The sequence below is a fragment of the Thermobia domestica genome, chromosome 18 (assembly GCF_964235325.1).
Source record: "Thermobia domestica chromosome 18, izTheDome1.hap1.1, whole genome shotgun sequence".
Lineage (NCBI taxonomy): Eukaryota > Metazoa > Arthropoda > Insecta > Zygentoma > Lepismatidae > Thermobia > Thermobia domestica.
The window spans coordinates 99,241,881-99,268,217 of record NC_137471.1 but is presented as its reverse complement, the minus strand read 5'-3'; the positions used below and the strand labels follow the sequence as shown (position 1 = coordinate 99,268,217).

General features: G+C 34.9%; 1 protein-coding gene across 2 annotated transcripts in view; it reads left to right on the top strand.

The window, feature by feature from the left end:
• LOC145675453 (serine-enriched protein) overlaps positions 1-11,037 on the top strand; it is a 765,040-nt gene extending 754,003 nt beyond the window's left edge. For both annotated transcript variants that reach the window (XM_081745877.1, XM_081745876.1), the window contains exon 10: positions 8,390-11,037. In XM_081745877.1, coding sequence (XP_081602003.1) covers positions 8,390-8,573 — 184 coding nt within the window. In that variant the 3' untranslated portion in view covers positions 8,574-11,037. The remainder of the gene's footprint in view (positions 1-8,389) is intronic.
• The last annotated feature ends 15,300 nt before the right edge of the window (positions 11,038-26,337 follow it).

Genomic DNA, 26,337 nt, shown 5'->3' with positions numbered 1-26,337 from the left:
AAAAATCCGGAATTCGGGAAAATTCCGGAATTCAGAAAATTCCGGAATTCGAAAAAAATCCGGAATTCAGAAAAATTCCGACATTCGGAAAAAATCCGGAATTTAGAAAAAATTCGGAATTTTTCCGATTTTACTTTCCGGATTCCGGAAAGTAAAAATTCTGGAATTGGCCATCCCTAGCTAGTAGCTGTTAAAAGAGAAACACAATAATGAATATATATACTGTATTAGTTTCTTGTAGTTGGATATGTCTTTATCACTTACGTAGAGAATTGCTACTGCAGTTATTTACTGCTTTATGAGGAAGGTCTTATTTTCACACACAAAAAAGTCGCCGGTATGTCTCAAACATTATCGCGTTCCCACCTGCAGCTGCTCCAAAGCACTGCAAACTACTTTTTAAGCAGGCGAAAGGCAGTGAAGGAAAAGAAATCTCAACAAATATTCTAATAACATTCGCTTATTGTCAACATACCTACAGTGAGCGCAGAAAGTGTTCGTACACCGTGCATACTTTATATTGAAAACAGCTAGCATGAGAACGGGAGGTGGAATATATATATATATATATATATATATATATATATATATAACCAGAATTAAGACTACACATTCATACATTTTATTTCTATATACAAGAGAAAGGCCAAACAAACACAATCACTGTTTTGTTTAGAAGAAAAGAGAGAATTCCTTTTTTTGTAAACGCAAAAAGTCACCGTACACTTATGCTTGAATTAATGCTTATAAAGTATATTACGTTATTTAATATTTTGTGGGATTACCCTGTGCGTTAATGATTGTCTGTAGTCTTCGTGACATTGATTTCACCTGTAGTAGTTCGTAGTTCTGTAGCTTCGGGACTGATTATGTCCCATTCTTCTTGAATAGCTTTTCTCAGGCCTTCTTTAGTATAGAAGCTGTGCCTTCTGATTCTTGTCTCCAGAACAGACCATAGATGTCCTATGGGGATAATGTCTGGGGATTGAGGAGGTGTGCGAAGCTGTTTCAAGGTATTATAGAGTAGTCACAATCGAGTATTTTCCGCTGTATGTTTGGAGTCGTTGTCTTGCTGAACAATAAATTGTTTTCAAGAACCATCTTCTGTGCACTAGTATGGAGATTATCCTTTAATATATTAATATACACTTTGTGGATCATCACTCCATCGATAAAGTGGAGACGACCCACTCCTGAGGCACTCATACAACCCCAGACGAGCACGGACCCTCCTCCGTGTCTTACTTTAGGGGCGAGATTTTGAGAATTCATCTCTGTATTCACCTTGCGCCATACCATACGCCTCCCATTGGACTCGATAAGATTAAATTTACTTTCGTCCGAAAATATGACCTTATTCCAGAAAGAAGCCTGATCCCTTATCTTTATACTCTTTTTCAACCTTTAGTCTCTTTATACGATTTGTCTTGTTCACCCAGAACATTCTCCTGGCTATCCGACCATGATACCCTGCAAATATTCCGCACTGTACTGGCTGATACTTTAACACCGCGTGTTTCCAGATCCGTTGCCAATTGCACAGCACTACTTTTCGGAACCTTTTTTCTTTCCCTAATGATGTAACGTTTATCTTGTTCACTCAACACTCTTGGTCTTCCAGTTTTTTTTTTTTTTTTTTTTTTTTTTTTTTTTTTTTTTTTAAACTTTGCACAGTGATAGAAACATTATACAACGCAATTATTGTTTGTACTGTTGAACGAGGCCTGTCTGCAAGCTTTGCTATCTTTCTCAAAGACTTACCCTTCTTATGCAATTTAATAATTACTTTTCTTGTCTCCTCATTTGTTTCTGTTCGGTTGCTTCCCATTTTGACAGCCCACCGTGCAGTTTTTTCACTCCTATTCACAACTAAACTCATTCTGTTACTCGTCATGCTATACAGAGGTGTATACTCAGGTGAATACTAGTGAACCCCAGTTGTGGTATCTTTGTTTCGTATTCGTACGTCAGGTGTACGATCACTTTTTGCGTCTACTCTATACACTTTCTACGGAATTTATTTACTTTCTGACCATTAAACTTGTCTTTGTTGTTCTTTATTGATATATTCATAAAGCTTAGTTTTATTATTCATATTATGTGTGTTATTACACTTCTTAAATTTTCTCTTTCTTTTTCGGAGGCATTCTCGTTTCAATAGCATAGGTGTACGAACACTTTCTGCGCTCACTGTATGTACAGTAAATACAAATTTATAATTTTTGACTTTACGAAGTATACAACGTAATTGTTCAATAATTAACAAAAGCAGGCATTCATTAATTTATATTAATATAATAATTAATAAAACTAATAAGCGGGTGATTGATGATTCAGTGGTAGAGTTTTCATCTATGGTATTCTAACCTAGGACATGTGGGTTTTCGATGGCTAATTTTGTGTTCGAAAATTTTCCCGGTGGTAGGTCTACTCTTGGTTCACTTTCTTATATTTGTTCCATCATCACTCATTAACGAATTTAGTTTATCAAAACTCTATAGCCATATATTCATTCTGTCCGTCAGTGAAACAAACAGTCTCAAGAACTATCTGATGGATTACCATCAATTTTGGCCATGATGTACAGAGTCAATAGTTAAGAATCGAGTTCCCTGATGAATGTAATATTCAAACCGGAAGCGGTACAAATCAACCATTTCCGGTTTTAACGTTAATCATTATATAGTAAATACGGTAATAGATAGCGAGAAGCGGTTTCCAGTAATCGACATATATGACATTCATGTAGATAGAATGTAGATCTGCTGAAAATAATGAGCTTAGGTATTTAGAGAGCATTTTCCGCTTTAGAAAATGTGTGCTTGGTAAATAATGTAGAGAATTAGCTGAGTCAGGCACGTAGCTAGAATAGGGTAATAGGAAGGGGGGGTCTGTCACGAAATACTGTGGTTATTTACCAGGGGCTCAATCATTCTAAACTATTTTATTGGCAACATATATTTGTTCGTTTAGCCAAGATTTCTAATGGGGGGATGATATGAAATACTGTGGTTACACACCAGAGGCTCAACCAATCTAAATATTTTACTGACAACATACCCATATTGATTGGTTAGGACAATAAAATGAGGATATATTAGTAAGTATTTTAATAAGAAGCTATGAAGAAATCTCGAGTAAAAGAATATAAAAAAGTATTGAAAAAGATATAGTCTTCCGAGGTCATTCGAACGGTGTCGAGAATTTTGCGTCTGGGAAATTTGCGCCCTACCTCAAGAACAGGGAAAATTGCGCCTGCGATGTACCTCCACCGGGAAGTTTGAGCCCTGCGAAATAAAAGAACCTATTGGAGCTTACGCATTTGCTCAGAGGGGCTGACATTACAGCATAAACAATCCTCCCCCCACAATCATGCCATTTGTGATTTCATTGTGGCTATATAAGGGGAGAATAAACTTCAGTATAAGCCAAAAGAACACAGCGGATCAACGCAATCACTGCTTCTTCCAGGGAGATGATTTTGGGGGGACACTGGCCTCCCCAGAGCTCTCAGAGTGCCACCTCGGAGGAGACCAAAATAATACGTCTATAATGTAATAATAAATAGAATAGTACCAGCAGTGATCCCCCTCCGGAATACTAAGTGTGCCCCCGGAACATTTTTTTCTGAAAGAACGACTGAACGCAATTGTATGTTTGAAGTGTAATTCCAGCAAGTAAACACACTGTACATAGTTTTCTTGATAATATTACTGAACTGATTTTACATTCATTTTACATTTTCTTTTCTATATTTTGTGTCCTGAAAAGCCAAACAACTCGCAGGGATTGTGAACAGAGATATCTGGGTAGAGCCAAACAGCCTTTTGTAGATTAAATTATACTCTTTGATTATATTGATAAATAATTATATATCAGTCATTTATACTTATATTGTAAATTTTGTAGTATAATGAAAAATTGTATTTGTATGGATTGCCCTTTAGTGAACTAAAATTGTGTTTTTTTTTCATTTGTTCGGAATATTATAACGGATGGAGTAACTCACTGAGACGATGAGAGGCAAGCCTAGTTCAAGTGTGAGTGGAAGTTACTTTACACAATACAAAAATAAGTTGAATTGTAGGGCGCTAACATCCCAGTGCAAATATATAACCGGCGCATTTTCCCCTCTTTTTGGGGTAGAACGCAAACATCCCAGTGCAAATATATTGCGAGCGCATTTTTTCCTATTTTTGTGATAGGGAGCAAATTTCCCGGGCGCAAAATTCTCGCATTCAAGGAAAATATAATGTCCTTGAAGTTGACAAGCCACTTATGTCAGACTCCAATTTCTACTTTAAACGTCGCTAGTGCTACGTTAGTGTTCGATAGTGACGCAAATCGTTAGTACTCCACAGATAACGTGTACTTTTTAAATAATGGATGTAAGTCTTCTAACTGCATGCCAACACGCCCACTTCTAAGAATCATCTCAAAAATGAGGTTAACCGTTAGAGCAAGTAAGTGCTCATTAGTGCCATTAACATTAACGTTAATGCCTCCATCGTACGGCCCTTTGAGTAATAATAACACTACACTCTTTGCTAGTCTCAATGCGTCCCTATATTCTCGCGAACATTCTGACGTGCCCAAGTTAGTTACTTTTTTTTGTGCAACTATTGTTTATCTGTTATTGTTTATTGATTATTGCTAGTCTGCATGGTAGTCCTTACATTAATATGCCATTGTCCTTGATAATCATTGCGTATTTACAAGCAGTTTGTTATTACTGTTAGAAGATATCAAAAAAACAACAGATAAAATCTACTACTTAACGGTTCATATTTTTCTTTTACAGTACATAAACGATTAATAATAATAATAATAATAATAATAATAATAATAATAATAATAATAATAATAATAATAATAATAATAATAATAATAATAATAATAATAAGACTATTCCAGCATAAAAGTTATCAATTGCATCACACTGGTCACAAGCGACGCATATTTTAACTTCACAAAAATTCGTTTCTCACGATTTTCTGGAAAACTACGTATGATAACATCTTCATTATGTCAAGCTGTTTATCTCAGTGTGATATATGTCTTACCTCTGGACAATATCACAGTAAAACAAAAATTAAATATTAGGAGTACATCGTACTTTTGGACTACATCTCATTAACCATGGGAAGATTGAGTAGTGTATACTTTAGGATGGAAGTTTCAGCTTAACTTGCATCATACATTCTTAGGATTACAAAAAGGAAATTTGTTCGTTTGCATTTGAACAAAATTCTTAGGAATACAAAAAGAAAAAATAATTTTTCCGAATTCCGGAATTTTCCGATTTTACTTTCCGGATTCCGGAAAGTAAAAATTCCGGAATTGGCCATCCCTACTTAGTATCTACCTCCAGCTAGATTTCAATTATCACTTTGATTAGAGGGCGTATTTTAAGGGGATTATGAGACTTAGAATTAATGCAACAATCTCACGAGTCACTCAAATTAGGTACGTGAAGCTCTATGTATAAACTCCTCAATTACAAATAAGCGGACACGTGACTCAGTATTTTCCAAAATTTGTATTTAGGGGAGGGGACAACTTTATATATATATTTTTCGCCACAATAGAATCGACGTTATCTGTTGTTTGTGATCGCATCATGGTAAACGGCTTTCCCGTTCGAAATAGAGTTTGGAACATAGTTATACCTACCTCAAGGATTTTATCATATCACATCAATTAACGGGCATATCCTACGGGAATTTAAAAATTTATGCCAAAAATAGAACATCTTTTGGAATTTCATAATTACACTTTCATTGAAGTGTGTATTCTAAGGGAGGAAGGGGCTCAGATATTTTCTATAAACTATTGTCTTTGTGGAAATATGAGTATTTCAGTTAGTAAAAGTAATATTGAGGTGATATATTTCGTAATACAGTTCAATGAGATGTACCTCAAAACGCACCTAAAGTAATATACAATCTCTTCATTGCACAGTAAAATAGGTTTTTGATATCAGCTGTAATTTATTCTTTAGTAAAACGAAATTCACAGTCGAAACGAGTGATTTTCAAACATGCTTACCTTCGTTAAAAATAGATCAGTTAACTAACCTGACATTATTTTACACTTCCACGGTAATTAATAATGTAAGTCCATATTTTGGGAGGCAATTTATTTAAGGCATTTCCAGTCACTTGAGTCATAAGATTTCGTTTATGTCTGATAAGCTTGAGAGTTGGATGTAACAATTTTAGAGCACTTTAGCTTAAAAAACGAACTATCCACCAAACATGAGAATTCATACCCGGACAATCAATTCAAGCGAAAATTTTCAATGTGTAAACAAGAGAATGCAATCCCGCATACCGCAAACTTTCCTCGGTATCTCCGTCGAAATCTTACAAGATTCATACCTTTATATTTCTGATTATATATGAGCTGAGCAGAACAAACTTTTATTCTAGAACACTCAACATTCAGACAAAACAATAGAGTTAAATTTCAAAATACTCAAAAATCATTAATTCGTAACATCGAAACATGAAGTTCGTGCTCTACTTTGCCGCAAATAATTACATGTGATTATTTTTTCGTGTATTTTGAACGTTTTCGAATCTGTCTGCTGGTTCATAATATGAATATCATAAAATCATCTCTTAATAATATCATATTATAGTTAATCTCTTTTCAGAGTCGTCGTAAAATAATTATTCATTTTGCTTGTTTGCTACTTGGAATACGTTTGCAAAATTGAAATAACGGGATTAGACAATCCGGTCTGGATTAGATTCACTGAGAGGTTTTCTAACATTAGCATTGTTTTACAAAGGAAGAAACTGAAGATCTCCTGTCCCCCTTCGCAAATATTTTACGTAATGTTTATTATCGAAATATTAAAATCTGAAATAATTCTGTGGAAGAGTCGTAGACAGATGAGTAATCTCCTTCTAGTTGCATTCAGAATTGCATAAATCATTCACTTGTAGAGAATAATGTGAGATTTGTGCATTGAATCTTGAGCAAAACCTTGAAAACTCAAGTGTAGCAAATTTGACGTAATTCCATTTTCTACCTAAGTATAAGAATGTAGCGAATTCCTTTTTAAGAGAACTTAGCATAATTATACCTGGTAATGTGCCTTAATACATTTTTTTTTTCATTAACATAAAGACAGATTAATAAATAAATTTCACTGTAAATCGTTAGTCAATGAAAAAAAAATCAGGTTAACTTAAAAATAAAGTTTTTTGCTTCAATTATCGCCCAGGGCGTGATACATTATGCAGCGGAGTAACAACTAATATGAAATATTTCGGGTAGATAGATATCTGGAATTTGTTTAACGTAATATTCAAATTGATTTCAAATAATTATTATTATTATTATTAATCACTTTATTGGAGGTTCGGTAAAAAAAAAAAAAAGAAAAAAAGGAAAAAAGAAAAGATTACTTGAGAGAGATTGTAGTTCATAATCTGTTAAATAAGTCGTTTCAATAGTAGTTTTGGAGAGAAAGCGAATAATTTTGTGAATTGTATAAACAGGGTTGCATATATCTTTTTGATTTATTGTAATATATGGTATTTACATTCATATTTACAATTTTGCGTAGTTTTCAGTCATCCAGCTATTCTCGTACCTAATATTTACTAGCATTGCTAACTACAAAATACAAACATAAAATGGTATTCTTTGTTGAAAAATCATTTTCCACTTAAATTGTTAAATTCCTAAATTGCAGTTTTGCTCAAAAAGTTCGGACTCACAATTAAATCAAACAAATGTGAGTATTCCTTTAACGAATTGAGGTCTTCGTTTCAAACCGGTGTACAACAATTGCAACGTACGGTTGAAGAATTGGCCGCAAAATGGCATGTAGAAACAAATATTTCAGCAAATGAAATAATTTTGAAACAAACCAAAACATTTTTCAAGTTTTCTTGACAAAAAAATGTTCTTTATACTATTCACTGGCTGTTTCCTTCCTAAACATTTATTTTAACGAAAAAGTAAAGGAAAAATTTACCTTTAACAAATATATATATATATAATGTACAGAGAGAGTATTAAATGGGTCAGATACCTGAGCCAAATACATGATTGCTTTAAAAAAAAAAATGTGTTTTCTGCTGTATCTGCGTAATTTGACTTCATATCTACTAAACCATGAAAATGTAGCCATAAGCTGTTATTTCGCAAATAAGTTAGTCAATTGTATATATATCTAATTCTAATACATTTTATTCATTATTCTTATTTAAAGTAGAAAATTGAGAAGCAACTTTATAACTTCGAATTTTTTCACTTTTAATGTAAGTGTGTTTCTCCGAAATTTCTTGCATTTACTTGGTTTATATATTTTGCTGTTTGCCAGTCTTCCTAATGAACTTTGATAATTTAATTTACTTGTATCATGTTTCAGCTGTGGTCCAATTTTCGGAGCTGGGGCGGATTTGTTTATTGCCAGTAATTGTAACACAAACATTGACAGTTACTCCAATTTACCTCATTCTTACGATGGAGACAATGCGTCGTGTAGTATATTGATGGGTGACTATAATTTCACTGTTCTGGATTACGAAGTATTTACTCCAATTGGAAAATGAGAATCTGTTCGTAGGTATTATGGTTAATGCCAGCGTTTAGAGCAAATTTTCGTTTTAATTGTACTTTCGTAGCGTTGATTTTGTTGTTTTAGAAAGTCGTTTTAAGTATACATTTATGGTTGGGCATGAATATTCTTCAAGTATTTCAATAATGTGTCGAAATGCCATATTTGTTGATGTCGTTTTCATAATTCAAAGCAGCTTCAATCTTAGAAATAAAGACTTACATGTTATGCTCATAGTTTTTCTGTGAAGGAACGTTCTTTAAGATGTTGAGTGTGTAAATGTGTATATACAGATATGTTTCGTAGAAAAATGATATCCATCTTTTATGTTAGATGCTATGGACTCTTAAATGTTAATGAAATTCAACAATATTTAATGGAAAAAAAATATTCTGTGAAGTTCTGGATATGTGTTAAGATGCTTTGACAGAATATATTACATCTAAAAGAAATCAAAAGACAGAGAAATAGTTAATAATGTGTTAAGATATATAGAGAAAATTCTATTAATTTAGCCATCTACTTAACTTTGCTCCATTTTTGTAGAACTTGCTATTTCCTATAGTACTTGCTTTTCTATATGTTAGTGACCAAACATCTTATGAAATAAGATTACCCTAACTCTTTACAAGGAGTTGAAAACCATCCTTGGTTCACACGTTTATCTTAGATTAAAACAATTTTATTTCCATGCTCTTAAAGTTAAATTCACTTTCATATGTTGGCTACTTAAAAGTGGAATCGTTACGCGACCGTTTTATTTCTTGGCAAGTGTTTCAGATTATTCTTTATTATTATTATGCAAGCAATAATCCAAAAACCAATGTGTCAGAAAGATAAGTAGTAATTACAAGAAAAAAACTCGTTCGCTTTGTAATAAAGTGATTTGCCTGAAAATGAAAGAAGCAGTGATGTACTTTGTTAATTTATGTCTATTGTCGGCAAGTGTTTGAAATAGATCGACAGCTGTTTTTAATTAAGCTTTTCACTTATCTCTACAATTCACAAGGCATCTTGCCAACACGAATTCATACATCTGTACAGATTTATTGAGGCACACATGCCCTTTATTTTGTTCATGTACTCAAACATTTTCTTCTGGAAAATACTTTCAACATGTTACTAACGAATAACAAACGGATTCATTTTGCAAATTGTATGCCTGCAATTGTTGTCATAGGTGGAAGGAATAAAAGGGTAATAAAATATAACGTAGCGTTTTGTAGGTAATTAGTATATTGGATTTACAAAATAATGAAAGGAGGACAGTGGCAAATTAAGATGTTTATTACATGTAATATTTTATATCGTAAAAATAGTTTCAGTACGTACATGATTTATAAATACGAAATAACACTTAGGTATCAATCAAATTTGTCATTGGAAAAACGAGTTGCAGTTGTTTGTATTTGAAAATATACTGACTTAAGTTAGTTATTTTGGAATAATTAAAATCAGCATTGGCCAACAAAATTAGATTTTCATTGTTCATATTTTTGTTAACTTTCTGCAAAATGAACCCATATGAAGTCTTGTTCAAAATAAATATTAGTTTACATTTCTTTACGGAACCCTTTGGTTACACTTTTTTTTTAAAAACAAGTCTGTACTCTGTAAACCATGTTTGTATTCTTACAATAGACAAGTGAAACTGTTTTTAATGCATAGTTCAAGTAGTTATTTTATAACTCCCTTAATTTCGAAGTCCTGAGATATTTGTGATTATCAACATAACCGATATTGCTACGTGGCAGATGGCTGCTCCATTGAAATATTGTAGCAAATAACCCATTGTTATATTAAAATGTATTCTCTTTGACTTTTTTTCCTTTTTCCAGTGCGCCCATTATAAATACTCGCTATATTTTATTCTGTTAGTGTTTAACCTTCATTCAGTTTTGTTTTCTGAAATATGTTGCCATTTAAGTATAAAAATGCATTCGTTACTTTATACTTTGTTTTCATGTGTTTGAAAATACTTGTGAATTTTGTGGTAGGAGTGAATAATTCTGGGGCAAAGAGAAATAACTTTAATAAGAGAATGTTTGTAACATATCCTCATGTCCATTTCAGTCTTAAAACACTTGAAAACTTAATATAAACATAATGTTTTCAAGAAAAATCAGTTCCATTTTGGTAAACAGTATTATTAAAATAATATTACAGGTTCTTTCAAACTTCATAACTGACACGAACGCGCTTATTATTTTATATTAACTTCTCGTATATAATGTTGTGCAGGAAAGGTTTGTTATTTTTTATAAACATTTTGATAGATTTATATTTTATATTACGGTGCCGTAGTTTTTATATTGTTGAATTTTTTTGTATACAGATTTACAAATTATGTGCGTAATAAGATTTTTCAAGTTTAAGTTGTGTGATCTCGGTTTATTTTTTAATGAAGTGTAAGAGTGTAAATGTAACAGCTCATGAAATAAATGGTTACTTCATATCAAGTTAAGCCTTACGTTTATTTTTTTAATATGCTGTCCGTCATTCATATTTACTAACTTCATGTAACGTTCAACCATTCTTAGTAGTACTTCAATATGTGGTACAAAAGCTACAAAAGCAAGAAGTGGCAAGATAATTCAACTGGACACCGACATGATAGTGAAAGAACACGAAGTTAGCATAGAGAATCAATAATACCAGACAGAAAGCTGTTGTGGGTAATGATTTTAACAATTTTTACGAGTATTTATATGTTATTTTCTATTACTCTCATTTTTATTCTCACAACCTCTGTCATTTTTCACTTTTGCACTTCGGAATGACTTGAAACATATATGCAAATAGGAAATAACAAAGAACACAAAGCGATCAGACCATTTATTCTTTAAATACATTATCGGAAACACATTGAAGAACATGTATACATCGTCCAATGGACATTTCCACTGATTTTTTTTATTACTCTGAAAAAAACTTCAGAGCTAGCTGATTACGGAGAACACTTCCTTTCGCTCTGGGCAGCAACAATAATAGATTGTAGCACTCGTAAAACAAGCTATATACACATTCCGTTCACCTCTAGTCTTCATTCAGGGGAGTATGACAAGTGCATCGTACATTCATGATATCACTCCATCTTCTAGTAGGATATCTCGTGTCTTCATATTGAAGGCGACCCAACGTGCTCTACTTGGTTTAAGCTTTCTACATTGGCGTAATATTCTTCGAATCTAAGCCTATCCAACCCATGTGGGATTGCTGAATTGTTAGTCAGGATAGTAAGTGTATGGCTACACAGTTCACTTACTGTCTGACCGGACCTTTCATTCAATTGAGTGCTCACCTAGGCTAAGATTTGGTACATGAGTAGTAAATAGGTATTTACTTTTTGCCTTTGCATTTGATTGGTCGAAGTTAATTAATAGGCGTGTCTTAATTCATGTTATATCGTGACGCATGTAGATCTTATTAAAAACATGATATTTAAATGAATTGGATTATTGATATGCGTGAAAGTTATTTTATTTGTTTATGGATGCGAGTGTGCATAGAGAATGAAATTTGAATAGAATTAATTAAAACTTCGACATTTAGTTAAATAGGGTTATGAGGAAATGAAAAATACTAGTACTCTTGTATTGTGAAACAGGATATAGTTAATTTAAAAATGTGAAAATGAATTAATATTTTGACGCTTGAACTGAATAATATCCCGGTTGTTGCATATGCGTGGTATATTAAAGAAACATTGGTGTGAGAAATAAATTAGTTTCTTGTGTAAACATCTGGCTTTGTATCTTTACAAAATAAAATGAATGGTACGTTTGTCTGTATGTGGAAGATCCTGTTATAAGAAAACGCAGAGAAAAGCTTTTTGTACCTTAATTGATTATAGACACTTTCTGGAAGAATTATTTTATGAACGAATAAATAGCCCTGTTTGTTGAATATTTATTTAATAAAAGAGCCGAAGAAGGAGAGAAAGAGTTCTTTGAAAAACATGAGAATTTTAAAGAATCATATGTTTTAGTAAATAGACGGGATACCTTGCGGATAATTTGAAAAAAAAAAAAGCCGAATATTCACGGGTGATGAAAAATATTGGTTTGGTATGTGTAAAAGAGCAGAAATGTGGATTTGAAGAACGAAACAAGAGAAGGAATGTGAGAATTAGTAATAGACGGTGGGAGCATATTAAACTTCGCATACAGCAGGCTGCAGAAGAACTAGTAGGTTACCGCAAACACAAAACTGCTAAGAAACCATGGATTACAGAACAGATGTTACAAGAAATTAGAGAAAGGAAGAAGTGGAAATAAGTTGATACGAAAGAGGCCAGAAAGATGTACAGGAAGTAAAACAACAAGTTGCGAAGGGAAACAGAGGAAGGGAAGAGTTTTACCAAAGAAAATGCGAGGACATATTATCGAGTTACTAAAAGGTGGCCTCTAACAGATAGCTGCATATGTTGTAAACAAAACGAGAGGGAGGATTGTTTACTAATCACAGCAGTATTCTTTCACGCTGTTGCTAGGCAACGAAGGTCATTGACTGCGCTGTTGCCGGTAGTTGAGACGATTTCTTAAACGTCTTAAGTTTGTCGCCAGAGCTGTTGTCTCTGTTGCGGAGCCTCTGACAACAGCGTCTAAAATACTCCACTTGCTCTACCCAACTGTCAGAAGCCACCTTTCCGTGCGCACACAGTAGAAGAATTGGACAGAGTTGGGAAATATGAGGAAATGTACAAGGACGTGAAATCTGTGGAACTGCGGAGGAAACAAATGGTATTACGATGGCAGTAGAAAATAAGAATGGGAAGGTAGTCAGCGAGAAAAGTGAGGTCTCACGAAGATGAAAAAAATATGTTGAGGACTTATATGAGAGTAAGAGTAGACCGTGTGGCCTAGAGGTTGAATTAGAAAATGATGTAGGCGAGGGTATTTTTCGGAATGAGTTTGAAAAAGCTATATCCAAGATTAGGAATGGAAAGGCAGCTAGAATATATAATGTACCAATCGAATTCATTAAGAATATGGGAGACAAGGGCAAGAAAGAATTGTTCCGACTCTGCAATAAAATATATGAAACAGGAGAGTGGTTGAAATATTTCCTGACGGCGATCATGATACCGATCGCTAAGAAACAATGTGCAATAGTGAATTTTTTTTACAGAAATGTAAATGGTCATCCTTTATTGATGTTTGGGCGCTGAACACGAAACTGACAATAAAAATGTGCTCCTGGCTAAGATTTACTTGTACACAATTTACATGTTACACATAACGCTATAATAATGAAATTGTAAAGGTTAGTCACAAAACATTGAAATGATTACGGAAATAAAAATAGCTATTCTTTATGATTTCTTGGACGCTGAACAATAACATGAGAATGATATGCTCCTAGCTCAGATTTAGTGGTAATTGCATAATTTACCTTTTGCATATAACGCTATTATAATGAAATTGTAAAGGTAAAAGTCACCAAACTTTGAAATGATTACGTAAATAGAAATATCCGTCCCTTATAATTTTTTGGGCGCTGAACACGAAAAACACATTAAATACGTGTTCCGAGTAACAAACATTAATATAATTACGGAAATAAAAATAGCTGTCTCTTATGAATGTTTGGACACTGAATATGAATATCAAAAATGTAACGTCCTCCTGGCACACTATCGGTGTAATAGCACTCTTAGGATTTTGCATATAGCGTTACAAGACAAGAGCCGTATTGGTAAAAGTTACCTAAGTATATGTTTTAAACACGCCGTTTCTTTGCTTGTTTGTTGTGAGAAACATCTGGAGCATCTTGGAATCATCCAGCAGGAATCCGCTAACATTGAAACTGTCCACTTTCCTTTGTAATGTTCCATCGCAGAAATGTCCTGGTAAAATTGCTCTCCTTGCTCGTCACTAAAGATCCACAATTCACTGGAACGACATCATGGTGGGAATGGAGGAAGTGCATCTTGAGTAACATATTGCACCCAAGTTTCTCGTACGCAGATACCAATTCTTCTACTAACTCTTTGTAATTTTAAGTTCGGTGGTTGCCCAAGAATCTGGTTCAAACATTGCGGAAACAATGCCACGTATGGAGCACATCAGCACTGAGAATAGATTCAAACACCTCATCTTACAATAGTTTGCGTATTTGCGGACGAATAAAGACTCCCTGCTTAATCTTTTCTGTACTTAGACGCGGAAACTTTTGGCACAAGTATGCCAATGCACGTTCATTCCTGTTCATGGCCTTCACAAATGCCTTCATGAGTCCAAGTTTGATGTGCAATAGTGGTAGCACAACGCTTTGTGGGTTCACGAGAGGTACGTTTGATTTTATTTTTTTTTTCTTCGCCTGGCAACAAAGCTGTTCGTCGCGGACATTCCTTTTGAGTGTAATGGACATTCTTTGCACTCACATATGTAACAACTGTACTTTGTATAGCCACCCTGTAGACCAAGCAAAATTGCGATCACTTTAAAATCACCACAAACTAACCACTCGTGATCACAATATTTTATAAGATCCAGAACGCGTTCCAACATGGGATAACTTTCTTTACCTACGGGTGCATAAGCAACAGGGATTGATGCTGATATCTCCTTACTGTTGTACAGGAGCACAGCCTTAAGGCTTGTTTCGGAGGCGTCTATAAACAGTCTCCAGTCTTCCACTTTGTACGGAATCTTCAGTTTCTGCATCAAACTTGGAACATCATTGCAAAATACTAACTCATCGGTGCAGCAGAAATATTTTGCATGATCTTTTTGACGATCACGTAGAGTTGATACCCTAACTGTATCCTCCAGAAGGTTCCATTGCTGTAACGTAGATGCTAAGAGCGCAGCTTTATTCTTTGGCAGTTCCAAATCTCTAATCAGGTCATGAAGCTTCGTGCTGCAGTGTGGATCGGTGTCATTCAGGATAATTGGTTTTCGGCTCAAATGAAGGATCAGGGCACTGGTATATGGAGCAGGTTCATCTTCACTTTCATTCCCTGTATCACTTTCCGTCGAAATGGCAGCCGGGAGATCGAGAACAGGCAATCCTTCTCTATGGGCCATTGGACGAGTGGGTATGCGATCTTCCTCTTCTTCGTATGTATACCTTTCTTCAAGCAAGGTAGCACGCAAAAGTAGCAGCCTGTACTATAGTTTGTTTTTTCACGCCAAATGGCGGGCACAGCAAACCGCATGGAAACGTCCTACCCATGCATCCAGGCATTGAGAGTAGATGAACAACTCGTACAACAAAGTGGGGAGTCCATGATTTATCCTGGTCCAGCACGACACCCAAAGTATAGTAAATATGTTCTTCGCATTGCAGCAGTCAATGGCCGCTTCCTGGAACCACAAATCACGTCCGCAGATATCTAGCACACACTGTCCACCGAATTTTTACAAACGCGGGGCATTGCTGCACTTTCCATGAATCACTGACACTTCGCAATGAAAACAATATGTACAACAGCGATAATGGCCTCACTCACTACTTTCAAACTGCTGGTTCACCAGTAACGCAAGCAGTCTGCCAAACTACCGCTTGAAGCACGCCACGAATACGATTAGAGACGTCAACTGGAGCTAGTTGCAACTTAACAATCATTGCCTCACATGAGTCATGAGACGCTCGCACTAGTTCTTGATAACGTACAACGTTGCCAAGTCGAATATGTAGCAAATACTTGTCAAGAACGACACTTCGTACCGTGTAAAACAATAATTTCAATTCATGTACTTACAATATCCCATAGCGTTATATGCAAAACATAAAACGCTAAATTACTCCGAAACTTGAGCCAGGAAAGAATTTTAAGTGCGATTTTCGCGTATTGTGGCCAAAAATCAATAAAGAACGGTTACTTTCGTTTCTGTAAAATATAAAATGTGAAAAAGTGTTGAAAAGTGAAATCGAACTCAAAGAGATGTGAGGATTATAGAACCATTAGTCTCGTATCTCATGCAGCAAAAGTTCTGCTCCGAATTCTAAGCAGAAGGTTATATGGAAGAACAAATGAAAAAGTTGAGGAGGTACAGTTCGGGTTCAGCAGAGGTACTAGGACAAGAGATGCAATTGTATTATTAAGGGTGATCGGTGAAAGGTTTATAGAAGAAGGGAAAGAGGTGTATGTGGTATTTATTGATCTAGAAAAGGCGTTTGACTGCGTGAATTTGAAATTGTTGTTGGAAGTTCGAAAGAAAGTTGGGTTGGAATGGAAAGATCGAAGACTCATAAGAAACTTATATATGAACCAACAAGTAAGTGTTAGAGTAGGGGAGGAAATTACAGAGGATAGTGCAAGTGGAAGGGGAACTCGTCAGGGATGCTGTCTCTCGCCTACATTATGTAATATCTATCTAGGAGAGAGAGTGAAAAAGAGCATTCAAAGTAAAGACAGCATTTTAGTAGGAGGTAAAATGATTAGGTGTATACGGTTTGCAGATGATATGGCGTTTGTTGCAGAATCTGAAGAGAAAATCAATAAGATGTTAGCATTGCTAGTGTCCTAAAATTTTCAGAGGGTATATGCTGCTCTGTGATCATCTATGATTGTCATAAAAGACATCTAGAAGGCATATTTAATGAACAATGTAAAATGCATGTATTATTTAATACAATTAACATATCAAGCATACATTACTGTTTTACAATTTAAAAGGATTTCATCATATTTCTTGATGACACTCCTTACTTAAATCACACCACCATAACATAAATGGTGTAGGCGGCGAAGGAACCAACTCACTCCGAGAAGGAACAGGAAAAATCGCGCCCGATGTGCCTGAAATAAGAAAATTGTGCCCAAATTTAACTATAAAATCATTAAGACATGAAATGTTTTCTTTGCCAGGTAGTAAGCTGTACGAAATATTTTAATGATGATATCGTCAGCAGTTGTAAGTTTCATAATGCCTTCTTCGGTGCTCTTTGCCTGCGATTCTTGTATTTTGGAAGCAATTTTGTGGCCTCCTGATTCATTACTTAAAAATATATATATGTTGAAGACTAGATGGCTGAAATGCTCAATTGTTACCAGAGACCTCAATCTTGTAGTGGTTCCAGTCTTCTGGAATTCTTCTTTCCACGCACCTAATTTCCTAACAGATGACAATGTTTTTGTTCTTCCACTCCCCTCCTACTTTGTGTGTTCGCACTAGTATACTCAACTTCCAAATTAACTAACTCCTTTTCTTGTGATCGATTATTCTTCTTGCATTCATTATCTTGACTTTCCGATTTTCTCTTAGAACTCAAACTACTTGTTTGCAAACAATGATTTGTTTTGTCAGTGCTTAAGATGTATAAACAAAGTACTGTATTACTACACTAGTTCACGATCACAAAGAAATTACGACAAAAGCGTGTTATGCTTATTCTCTGAAGCACTCCAACTTTTCATAAATCAATCTTAGAACGAAATTTCCGGTCAACAGTCACGGAATATATTTTCCTTATTGTTTATTAAAAAGCTTTTAAAGAGCTCCTTTGTAGCGGCTAAGCGGTTAGTTTACGCCCCTTTGGCGTGGGAGATCCGTGTCCGATTTCCGGCGTAAGCTTTATTCATGTGCAACTAATGATGAACGCAAGTCTTGGTCTTACAGTTTTTGCAAGTCTTTTGCATGCAAGACCAAGAGTCTTGCACAAGTACCGGTATTACTTGAATTCTGTTATAGAATATAAAAAGGGGAAAATATCATTACATTTCTCACTTGAGTTTCTTGGCTTTAGTAAAAATGCCGCTGGAGTGAATGTGTCCCCAGTAGTTTATGCAATCCGTGTGAGTCGATCTGCCCGTGTAGCATATAGCTACAGCATGTCGTTTTGTGAATTGGTTGTTCGCGTTTTCTGTAGTTATTAGTCGTTTTCAAGCCACACAGGTGTCATTCTAATCAAAGTTTGTTGCACACAAAGAAATGTGTCATTGGTGCTGGATTACGATGCATTCTTGTTTTTTTTTAAACAATGAGGATTACTTATCGGGAAATCGGACACTATTCTACCTAGGTATAGGTGCGTGCTATCTGGAGTAAACTTAAACCTTTGACCTTCGAGCTGGTAAAGTTTGTCGACTCGTCCTGGGATAAATATAGCAAAAGAGTTATTTGTTTTTCACCCTTCAATTGCTTTGCCTTGGGCAGTCTGCTGACGAAACGCCACAAACGTCCAGTAAGAAGAAATTTGCAAACAAAAAAAATACAAGTGGCGAGCACAAGAAAAGAAATTTCATCCGTATTTCGAAGTTGTTGCGGGAAGCGGGGAGCATCCGTATGAATTAGTGAATTATGCAAAAAAAAAAAAAAAAAAAGCGAAGCAAAGTGGCAATAAAAATGAAAAACAAACTCTTTAAGCCTGAAAAACATCGTTTATCAGTGCTTAAGAACGAAATGCAGGAACTATTTCCATTAAAGCAGCAGCAAACTCGAAATATTGCAGATTTATGTAAATCTGGTTTGATTATAATCAATATTATTTTAATTTTTCCTCTTTTTTGGCCAATATTGCTAAACATATCATTATCATCATAGTAATTCTGCCATTACTGGCAGATCACTTGCTGCAACTAAGAAGCTTCGATGTACGGTGATCTTCAGCTAATCTCTTCGTCTTACGTAGCAATTTTCTGTTTTAATACCTTCCTTCAACTATAATCTCTGCCTCCCTCTCTTTCCTTCCACCATACCCTCTAGCACGTCCCTCATAATACAGTTCCTCCTCAGTCAATGTCTCAACCAGTTCCTTTTCCTCCTCTTAATTACATCTAAAATTCTTGTTTTCTCCCCTACTGCTACTATTTTTAACACATTCTCTTTCGTATTCCATTCAGCCAATTCTCTCCTTTTTTCTCTATGCCTACGTTTCGAAAGCGAGCAACTTTTTCATCGCTTTTGCGTAATGTCAATGTTTCCGCCCTATACGATACATATTTGGAATCAGTAAAACAAAATCTCAATATTTAATAGTTTGTTCAACATAAAGAAGAGCTAATCGACGTTGAAAACAAAAGAAATCTGACGCCTTTAGAGTGTAAAAATAATTTTGCAGTTCATGATATTGCAGTAATGTGTGTGCCGTCTTGATTTTCTTTCATGCGTCTCAGGTTTAGCCTCTCCAGTTTGGGAACGAGTAGAATATTGGATCTGTTAAATATATATATATATATATATATATATATATATATATATATATATATATATATATATATATATATATATATATAGCGAGAGAGAGAGGATTACGAAACGTTGTGATTTATCTTATAAGCAGTGAAGCGTGGGCACCCATTGAAAAAAAAAAAGTGAAGGTCATGGCCTATATTGTACACTATCTTCATACTTACACGAAGGTAAACTGTATATTACATTTAGAAACATACATTGTATTTCCGTTACTAATGGCGCATTGTTTAATTTATTATCCCTTATATCCAAAGTAAAAATTGCCACATGAAAATCATACAATTTCTTAGAAACAAGATTGGCAAGACTCTTGCAAGCAAGACCAAGACTGGGTGTGTAAGACCAAGACCAAAACCGGATGTGCAAGACCAAGACCACCGGATTCGCATTGTCGCATTTCGGTCTTCCGTGATCAGTGTCCACCGATTCCTGTGTTCTCAAGGGATCTTTAATTGAGAGCTACTTCGTGGCTAAGCGGTTAGCCTATGCGCTTTTGGCATGGGAGACCCGGGTTCGATTCCCGGCTGGAGCTCATGTGGTTCGGATTTCACGTTAATCAGTAGGTCCCGTCTCATATAGCTCGCTTCTCAAAGGGACGTTAAACTTAAAATCAATTCAATTCAATTCATCTTCAACTGAGTCCAGTGCCAGAGGACCCGTAGGCCTTGGCCGAATTTTCGCGATCTCAAATGCTTTCCTAAGTCTTCCTATCAAAAAGGTTGCGGAAGCCTAACTTCTTCTTTCGGAAAGAAATCTTTTCGGGTTCCCTTTGCTTATATCAGTACGATCCCTTAAGCCAGTAGAACTTCGTACTTAGCAAAGGCACCCTCTAGTCCGTATTCACTTTCACCTGTTGCCCCCAACTTCACTCTCCAGGCCCTCCTCTGGAAAATGTATTATTGTAATGATTCTCAGTATTATTATAACTTTTTTTGCAAGCTGTTTTGTATTACATATTTATTCAATACAGAAAATATGATTTTGTCACTGATCATGTTTTGCAAAATTATACTGTACCTCGCATGCCGCAAGGATACATGTTTCAACAAGACAAGGCTTGCGCCCGTTGCATGAGAGAATTTTTGTATAATCATCTTCAAAATTGAATTGGAGGTCCCCATTCAGTAGACCCCGAGATTGTCCAACTTGACTCTCCTGGACGTTTTTCTTTCTGGATATTTGAAGACTTGTGTACCATACCCAAATTCAAGATTTGAATGATTTAAGACAAACAATTATCGATAGTTGTGGATCCGTGACAACTCAAATGTTACGCAACACCTGGAGGGAGGTTAAGTACCGCCAAGGGCGACCATGTTGTGGTTTCCGGGTGGGGGGCAAGTATAAGCAACATTTCAAATGTAGTCTCAAATTTTGCTGTAACTATTCTAAAAAAAAAAAAAATGGGTTTTCGATTTTCCGAAGTACAATTTCCTCTAGAGGGGGCGAGCGCCCCACCTTGCCCCCCCCCCTGATGGGCGCTCTTAAGTACCGCCTTGATGTTTGCCAAGCAACAAAAGTGCCACACGTGGAGGTGTATTAAGGTGAGTTTACTTTTTTTGTGCTGGATATGAAACTGTATTCTTTCCTCTTTCTGAAAAGCTAAACCAAATGATTCTATCACTATTGGTTCTCAAGTTACTAAATTTCTTATTGGTATATTTTTATTGAGACATATCGTATTATTAGTTTATGTTAATTGCTTTGCTAATAGAGTTGAGTTGTGGTTAACGTCCCTTTCAGCAGCGAGGCTATATGAGACGGGACCTACTGATCAACATGGAATCAGAACCACATGAGCTCCCGCAGAGAATCGAACCCCGGTCTCCCGCGCCACAGCACTATTTCTATTTGCACTAAAAAAACGTAATTGTTTAGAATTGGAGGGCCAAAACTAGCAAAAAGTAGGATGATTTACGGAAGAAATGAGTTGATGGTAGTGTTCAAGTAGTCAAGAAAGTATCGAACATATTTTTTGGGGGCAGTAGGAGATTTGTACAAACCGTAAAGGTAAGTCGATTTATGTGTGAAAAGAAAGTGGATTGTTGATAATGAAGATAGAAAACAACATGCTCTGCGGGACTCTAACCCGCCTTCACTCGCTAACGCTCGCTCGGCAATGCTGTCTAAGTTTAATGTTGGTAACGTAATTTAACGTATGAAACCATAAAACAACAACATCGGAATGGAATATCGCAAAAACGTAGGTGCAAAATCTGACCCGCCAAAAGTAGCAAAGTACTAATTTACAAATGATGGAAAGAAACCATTTTGTAAAGTAATGTAGAATTATGTAGAAATAGAAATGAAGTACTGTACTATTAATAAACCCTGAATCACCGTTAGTAATGGATGTCAGTCTATCTCCTCTCTCTGACTCGAATTTCTGAAGAGGTACTCGAACTTCTTTTACATGTGAATCAACGCATGGAATTTCGAGAAATGGGCAGGAAGAAAAGTCGTATGTGCCAATGGTACGTGCAAAATTATAAAGACAGGAAAGCATCTTGCAAATATTGTGAACATACATATTTATGCGCAAATGTTGACAAAATGGTGGGACATGTGTGTTCTGGCAGTTCCCCAACCTAATTTGTTTATAACATTTAAAAATTTAATATGTTTATAATATCAGTAGTAGAAGTTTAGAAAATACACTAACATGTAAATTTAAACTGTTTAGCGGTTTAAAAGTATTTGGACTTACTTAGCCATTTTTGAAACATATTTACTTTCATAGAACATATTGTAAATAAATATCCATTTTGCGTACTCTCTAAATATAATAAAACATTAATAAAATAACATAACATCGTTCAGAATATACATTTCAAAAACTCCCCTGGGGACAACAGTAATAATATACTGTGATATAAAAACGAATTTAACTTTGAAATCATAAAACTATGTTATCGTTAGCCTAAGTTACATTGTAAATATTTATTTTAAAAATCAAAGTTTCAGAGCTCTGAAGTACAGCAACAAAATTTCAAGCCCCCTTTTTCTTCTTTAGAGACTCCATCTTGTAAAATCCCCATCTTCTCTGCAACCTAAGGTACAAGGATATTATTTCTTTGAAATTTCAAAATTTTGCTGTTAATAATATTGGAGATCCGGAGAAGCCAGGAAAACTTTCAACCTCTCTCTTTCTTACTTTAGGTGCTTTAGGAGTTGAATTTCTCAAACTTCTATCTTATACGCAGTTTGTGTACAAGAAGATTATTTCTGCAAAACTTCAAGGTTCTACTTTTAATGGTTTCAGAAATCTAATAATGAGTGAATTAGTCATCAAAATTAATCTTATAAATCTGAAAGTTGAATGAAAATCATTCTTTGTACATTCAGTTCCTTTATTATTGGGTAGGAGTATTCTGTTTATCACAGTTGTCGAATTTTAAGCAGGATATATTAAATTTTAAAGTTCAACAAAGGCAATGTATATGGAGAGAAATGATATTCAAATAAAACTTCTTTTTTAAAAAAATTCTAATAGAAGGATTTTCCAGGCGATTCAAAATTTCCGGAAATTTTACAACACTAGTCACGATGCCATAATGTTTATATCGTGGATCTCACCCACTTTCTTAAGTAACATATAACTTCGCGTTATTTGGAGCTCCAGGGGAACAATTTTCTCGTTCCCCGAGTTTGAGAAGAGTTTGTACTATGTTTGTATGTAGGTATGTTTCTAATTATATCGAGAACCGTTAGTCATATTTCGATGCGGTTTTTTACTAATCGAATAAGCTATTCCCGGAGAAAGTTCTTACGTATAAAATGTTTGAAAAATGTTCTAATTATTTAATTAATTATAAAAGAAAATCAATTTCTGCAACGTCTGATGAAAAAAGTTATCCTAATGTATTCGATAACCAGATAATCAAGAAAGTAATGTGGGTTGCATATAACCAACTGATTAAGAACCTTGTTTGTAGTCCGCTTTCTTCAAATGGTTGAACAATGGTTGAAGACTTTTGGTGATCAATGTTTAGGTCATTGCAATGGCGATGTCGTGTCTGCTTACATACCAATCTTGCTCAACTTCTACCAGAATATCATCCACTTTTTCTGTGATTGGTCGCCTACTGCGAGTAGCATCTTGGATATCGAAATTTCCAGAACGAAAGCGAATAAACCATCTTTCGTCTGTTGCTTTTGATAACGTATCATGTCCTTAAACAGCACAGATGTCTTCACAGCCCTAAGCAACAATTGCGCTTTTATCGAAATGAAATTGTAAAATGTAGCGCAGTTTTACGAAAAATTCACCCACATTCACAGTACAATACCTTACGTCATTATAAGAATTCCAACACACATCTATTAGCTTAAACTGTCAGCTCTCAAATGACATCATGTTTAACCTACTGCAACATATATAGCCTACTCTGAAATTTCGGATATTAACGCCATCTGATGCGCAAAATGCTCACTATATTTTATACTTTGTGTTACATGATAATTTGATGCGGTTTTCACTAACATAATGAGCTATTCCCAAGGGAGGTTCTCACCTACAATAAAAATATGTAAATAATTTTGGTAATTAATTATTACGCACTTGTTCACAGGGGCGGATTAAGGCTTTTGGGGCCCTAGAGCCGATTATTTCAACAGGGCCCTGTGTTACGAATAATTCCAGCGCATAAATTTTCTTTGCTGACTTCCACAGTCTCATAAGCTTATCGAAACACCAAGAACTATGCTGTAATATTTTAATGTGCTCCAAGTTTACAATAATTACTTTAATTACATTTATTATTAACAGCTAAGTGCTCATATACTGCAGTGTAACACAAATGCCAAATACAAGACAAATGGTCAACACAACAAAATACATATCGTGAAAACACTGGTGGACTCAACTCTAGCGAAACCGCGAGCGTAGCGAGCGGGAAAAAAATAGCATAAGTCTGAAGCCTGTAATATAATTTGATTGTTATATTTTAGTACTAAAAGAGGGATTTTGGGGGGTCACGGTGCCTAGGATCCATTGGCTCCGCTCTTAATTCGCTCCTGCTTGTTCACACATGTTTTGTAGGAAGTTAGTGTGCTATATTTAATTTAGGTGTTAACTAAACTACTGGGGTATCGAACAAATGAAAAAATTGAAAACCTTAAAAATAGATTCAATAAGACTTCAAATATATATATATATATATATATATATATATATATATATATATATATATATATATATATATATATATATATATTTGAAGTCTTGTCAAGTCAAACATCAAAACAATTTTATATTTTATACTAAATAGTTCGGCTTGACACGACTTTAAAAAATATAGAGAATAGTATAGCGCTTTAGTATTATTATTTTCTGCTTTTTAACGCTTTTATTTTCTGTCTTTTAGTGCTAGTTACCGAAGTCGGATATACTTTATTAGAAAGGTTTTTATAATCTACAGGGTACTAATATACCAACTAAAAACATGAAAATCTAATTATAGCCTACCAGAGGGTCTTGCATCTCTCCCCCACAGCTAAATCTGAAATGACACTGCTGATTTACCTGAAAGTAATGTTTGTTATTGTATACAATAAGCTTATCATTTCACGCCACTATCGATAGAAAAAATACTTCAATTTGTAAGAAACATTCTAGTCTTAATGAAAGTGCCGTTTTCAGCCTATCTTAAGAAACAAAAGTAAATAAAAGATTAAAAATATAACTAAGTTTCGTAACTCTATATATTTTTCTCCTATAAATTCCAGCTAAAATATCAACTTGATATAAAACGAGCAAAACCCACAATTTCTGACCTTATCCTACTAGCACTTCTAGAGTTTGCCTGAGTTATAAAATTATGTTCTGCAAGGATACACAAAGATTAAGATACAGTGTATTGTAGTTTAGAAGACTTAGACTTCGCTCTCAGCTTGAAAGTGAGGAACAAAAATGATATAAGGCGTTGAAGGATCCGGTATACAATTAAGTATCCAGGGTTGGAGGGATAAAAGAAATACTTGCATTTAAAGGACATAAATATTTCAGGTTTCTACCTAATTATTTAAGTGACAATCTAAACTAGGCAATTCGTCATTTTCTCACGAGTCTTGTCCTCGTTCTTTTCTCTTGCCCTTTGTTCCAGTGTTATGTGAGTGGACCACCCACCCAGTCAATGGTGAATTCCACATCCAACTTCACAACAATAAACCGAGACAAGCACGTGTGGGTCCTCCCAAACCACAATTGAATCATGGTTTGTTGGCAAGGTTTCTACAAGTGTTCCGCACTAATTAATTCAGGTAATTAAGAAAAAGCATGTGTTGAATTAAATGTTCTTTCTGAAGTTCTGGATAACTAATGCTTCTGCTAGGTATCGTTGTTGTTGAGTACCATAAGATCTTGCCACAAAGTTAGCTAGTAGATGTGCTTCTCACGGCATGAGAATAAGTAACATGCAATCAATCGAGAGAAAAAAAAAGTGCAGTACAAAAACCTCAGTAAAATATTTTTATTATTAAATTTAACATAATGAAGAATTTCATATGATATAAACACTGTTTCTTCTAAGTATACTTCCTGGGGGTTAAGCCTCCCACCCCTCCTACTGGAGTAAAGATAGCTTATTTAAGGTACTTCCTTTATCAAGTAGTTCT